Source organism: Coturnix japonica, chromosome 3, assembly GCF_054131305.1.
Source record: "Coturnix japonica strain WE chromosome 3, WE-NBRP24, whole genome shotgun sequence".
In the NCBI taxonomy this organism is placed as follows: domain Eukaryota; kingdom Metazoa; phylum Chordata; class Aves; order Galliformes; family Phasianidae; genus Coturnix; species Coturnix japonica.
The window spans coordinates 64650869-64655571 of NC_140665.1; the positions used below are offsets into that span (position 1 = coordinate 64650869).

At 45.0% G+C, this 4703-nt stretch overlaps 1 protein-coding gene across 1 annotated transcript; it reads left to right on the top strand.

Moving 5' to 3' along the window:
- CD24 (CD24 molecule) lies at window positions 1–3986 on the top strand. The gene is made up of 2 exons (XM_015858776.3): window positions 1–151; window positions 2003–3986. Exons 1-2 carry the CDS (start codon window positions 71–73, stop codon window positions 2183–2185), a joined length of 264 nt encoding a protein of 87 aa, XP_015714262.1. The 5' UTR covers window positions 1–70; the 3' UTR covers window positions 2186–3986.
- The last annotated feature ends 717 nt before the right edge of the window (window positions 3987–4703 follow it).

Sequence of the window (4703 nt, forward strand, 5' to 3'; positions counted from 1 at the left end):
GTTCGCCGTCGCAGCGCTTGGGTCAGCGGCAGCATCGGTGCGGCACGCAGCGGATCAGCAGCAGAAGGGCATGGGGACGGCAGTGGGGACAGCGCTGGCGGCACGGCTCGGCCTGGGGCTCCTGCTCCTGGCGCTCCTCCTACCCACGCAGGTGAGCCCCGCCGCGAGAGACGGGAGAGCGGCCACGCGGGGACCCTCCCGGAGCGGGGTGCTCCTCCGGGGGAGCCTGCGGGGCGGGGGCCGCCGTTCGGAGCCCCTGCCTCTACCCCGGGGCGAGCTCGGGCTGGGGAGGCCGCTCGGTGCCGCTCGGCGAGGTTGGCTCTCGCCCCTTTGTCTGCGGGATCCTCGAGAGAGCGGCACGGAGCGGCGGTGCGGGCGCCTCGTCTCCGTGCGGTGCCGCGTGGCGGAGAAGCATCGATTCTCAGCTGGAAAAAAAAAGAGGCTCAAATAATAATAAAGCCGAGCGGCCCCCGGAAATAAATAAGACTTAGAGCCCGAAGGCGGCCGATCCCGCTGGTCCGAGCCCCCATGGTGCGGGTGAGGCGCGGCGGGGTGGGCGGTCCGGGGCTGGCTGCGGGTATCGCCGTGCCGGCCGAGCTCCGCCGGCTGCGGGGTGGGGAGGCAGCGCGGTGCTCGTCCACGCTGCGGGGACGCGTTTCTAAGAACCCCTCGTGAAAAGGGCCCGTAACGCCGCACGGAGCGAATGAGCGGCGAGAAGCTCCCGAGAGGGGGTTTCAAATCCGCTTGCTTTTGTTGTTTGGAAAGAAAAACTTCGTCCCTTTTGAGTTGGTCTCAATAGAGCAGGGTCTGATCGTGTGGGTGCCGATGTGTGTTAAGGGAATGTAGGAAGCTTTGTCTGGGTTCTCTGGGGTTTCTGAGCCCTCCCTTTGCGCACCCACCCAGAATCCGGGCTTTGTGCTCACAGCCGAGGTAACTTAATAAATACGTATCCCAGTGGGAAACAGGGAAGGAGGAATGTGTGAAGACTGAGAAAATTCCGAGGCACGCGGGGTCTTATCTCCTAATCAGTTTATAGGGTCTTAACTCTGCGCTTCTGTATTGATCACTCACTCACTGGCTTCAACATAAACTTCACTGCTTTTTCTTTTTTTTTCCCCCAAGTTCTGCAGTCTTGAATTGTTTCCAGTATATTCGTGCTTGCCAAAAAATCTTAGCTGTCAGAGGCTTCATACTAGCCTGCTGTCTTTCTATGATGTGCTTTTATTCAGGATATGCTCATGCAAGTTTCAAATGTATTTAACGTTGATTTTATAGCCTCAGTGTTGAGGTACAACATACATCACTTCTGCTAAAGGCAGTAATGTTCTCAGCAGCCCTGGAAATACAAGAGAATAAAGGCTTCTTTTATGGAGAGTGTTACTAAAGTAGTTGCTCTTAAATGTTTTTACTTCAAACTCTACTCCCGTGTACGAGAGGGCTCTGGTTTAACATAGGTTTGCTGGTGCAGAACTACAGCTAAGCTTGCTGAACTGTGCGTTTTTTCCCCTCTCCTCCTCCTCATGATTCTTACCTTTTGTTCTCCATCCTCATGTATTGCATGTCTTCCACTGGAAGGGAAGGACCAGCTTCAAAGCTCAGCTTTGAGAGCTTTCCCGTATGTGTAGGGTACAGGTTTATGTTGAAGTTCCATAGGGTGCAAATTTCTACTGTTCTGTTGCAATTAATGCAGAGTAATGAGTGGGGATTTTGTTCCCATTGTTCTTTGTCAGCATCTCTTCTATTTGCTGGTATTGTATGGGCTTTCCACTGCACTTCTTATTGTCTGTACTAGCATGCCAATAGGTTTTGATTTAATCAGTATAATTCCATTAAGTTCTGCAGTTCAGTACTACCACAGTGTTTCAGCCTCCCCTCTGTTATCTTGCAAAGTCCACTTAAATAGGTCTGTCATTCAGAGGACTGCCTGGCTCCTGATTTTTATTATTAAAGAGCAGAAAAAAAAAAAATCGCTTTTCATTAACTTTCTCTACCCACATTCTAGATCTACTGTGATCCCAATGGAACAAGTCCAACACCTTCAAACAATTCTTCAGCGAGTTCCACTTTGCCAGCTGCCGTAAATTCACTGAACAGTACCACCGTTCACGGACATGGAAATGCCCTTCAATCCGCCACAAGTCTCCTTTTCATTCTCTCAGTTTCTCTTCTGTATTTTTGCTGTTAAGAGAAGGGCAGGAAAATGGCTACCACTCCCCACCCAGTTTCCTGAACCATCTGAGATGGCTAGATCTTCGACCTAGCATGAAAATGAATCAGTCCAAACTCTGCATCAAACCAGCTTGGTTCCACTCCATACTGTAACTAGTACCAGTCTGACCTAGAGAAGCACCCCCACTGTTCTGACTTTCCAAAGCTGACCAATGTGAAAAGGATTTGCTCATCTTCGGCGTGGAGGTGAAATGATGTGCTCTTTCACCTAACAACTTTGAAATTGGCATAATGATGGAAGCAAAACCAGACAGTATTGACACCCCTGATTTAAAGCTGAGAAGAAATACAGTGTCCACGATAAGGATGGATGATAACACTCCACCAAAACAGAAGGCTAGAGACTTTACCTGCAGCTTAGAATTGATACCTTGAAGAGGTGTTTACCCTCCATTAAGTTCAGTAAAGTCAGAGCTCCTAGAACCTCTAGGAAACAAAAGCTTGAATGGTTCTGTTTCTCACACAGCCCATACAGTTATAATCTATGGCTGGTAGCAATGTATGTGAAAGATCTTCTAGATTTGTGTGAGACTGCTGCAAGTCTAAACATAAAATACCACATCATGTAAGAATCCTCTTGTTTAATTTCAATTACCAAATGGCTAATCAGGCAGGGCTAGTTTGGAAACTATTAAAAATGACCAGTTTTCCTAAGGGTTGAATGGGGATTTGGTTTTGACATTTTATTTAAATTGTTTGCATATTAAACCTTATGTGCCAGAGTAAGGAGGTGTGGAAGCATTGGGAAACGTACCAGGAGCTTTTTGTTAATGAAGTTCAGAGAGAAAAAAGTGAAGGGTTTGATAAGCATCTCTTTCTCTTCTCCTCCTGAGTTCTACAAGTTATACTAGTTGTTTTGGTTTCTTTTTATTTTGCTCCTGGAACTTTTCTTAATTATGAAGGATTTATAGAATCTCTTGAGTAATGTTTTAGTGCTGCTTTCTTTTTGTATTTGGCACAAGGTGAATAACAATTTGTTTTGAAGAGTTCTAATTGTGATGGTTTACTTTAAACATGGGCTGATATTTGTGGTTGGGAGAAGGAATAAGGAATGGGGGGAGGGGGGGAAAAGCCAAAAAGCAAGACATTAAATGACCAGATGTTTGGAATATGAAGATTGGAGTCTGAAGTTAATCAGTCAATTTAAAAATGACCTTTGTAAATACATTTTTTTTAAAAACCTTTCTGAATCAAAATTGCGATGCTTGCACAGATTGTTTCTGTGTCAATCAACACTTCATATCTGATCCTTGGTCAAAGCAAGCTTTGAGGAAGTTCAACCGCCTTAATGATATCTTCTAAGGAGGAGGTGGTGGGGGGGGAAAGGTTGATGAACATGAGTATATATGTTCCTATCACTCTGTATGAATACATAATCTCAGTATAAGATTGCATCGTACAGAAGTGGCTCTCTAAATATTTTTTAAATCAACGTGTTTCAGTTATATTACCACCAATCCATAATATCATACATTGATAACAAACTAACACGTTTATGTCAGTGAGTTATACATGGACATTTCCTTATGCTTATCATTTGTATCCAGTAAAATGTTGATTGTATTTTTGTTTGTGTAATTATGCTTTGACTTACTAGCTACTGATTTTCATTGGAGGGGAAGACCTGTAAATAAAATGGTGGAAAAGCAATGCATTCTATATGCGCCTCCAAACACCACAGAAACTTGTAACTGCATAAAATGAATGAGCTGTTAAGTGAGACAGTGTATGTGATTAAAAACCTCAAGGTCTAGAAATGCTGAAGTGTGATTAGTTTTATTCTTCTCTGCAAGGTTTAGTGATGTTGCAAGCCTGGATTCTGCTCTGAAAGCAGTGAGTGAGATTTCATTAATGTTTCTAGTAATGAGTAAGTTTTCCATGTTTATTACAGCCTCCCTTTGGTAGTAGTATGCATTCATTTTAGGCAAATGGTGCTTGAACAGAGTTTTCCTTTGTCTCTCGTGGTGGCGAGTTGTTTCCCTTACACCAGCTAAGGTTGTTTTTTCAGCTTGTGGTTATATAGAGCGTATGAATTAACTGCTTCAGCTTTCTGCTCCCCACACACTACATTAATATAAGAATATCCTAATATCGCAAGTTTCACCGTGCTTGCTGAGGATAGAGGTTAAAAGTAGAAATGCATGCAATGTTTTCCTGAAGAGCAAAAACAAGCGATTTGGAATTCAAAAGCAGGCATTTACCAAGCATTTACAGTTCATGACGTTCTGGAGTTGTCTGTGTTTTGTTTGTTCTTTTCAGGTATGCACCTCCCTAATAGCCCCTTTGTTCACGCTGATTGTCCCTGCTCCCCAGACATGCAGCAATGCATTTAAGAGTGCCCGGCTACTTGGAGAATTTGCGCAACAATCTGCATCTTTTTTTCAGTGGGAAAGAGGCCCCGGAGAGGCCTCCTGAGTTCCGGAGGGAGCACAGAGCTCAGCCCTTTGTGTTCCTTCACTTTTCCAGTAGGCTGA

Excerpts from the sequence above, each read along its gene's own strand:
- CD24 (XM_015858776.3), top strand. The coding sequence starts at position 71 with ATGGGGACGGCAGTGGGGACAGCGCTGGCGGCACGGCTCGGCCTGGGG. Across the intron at positions 152-2,002 it reads CGCTCCTCCTACCCACGCAG|ATCTACTGTGATCCCAATGG; the intron begins GTGAGCCCCGCC and ends CCCACATTCTAG.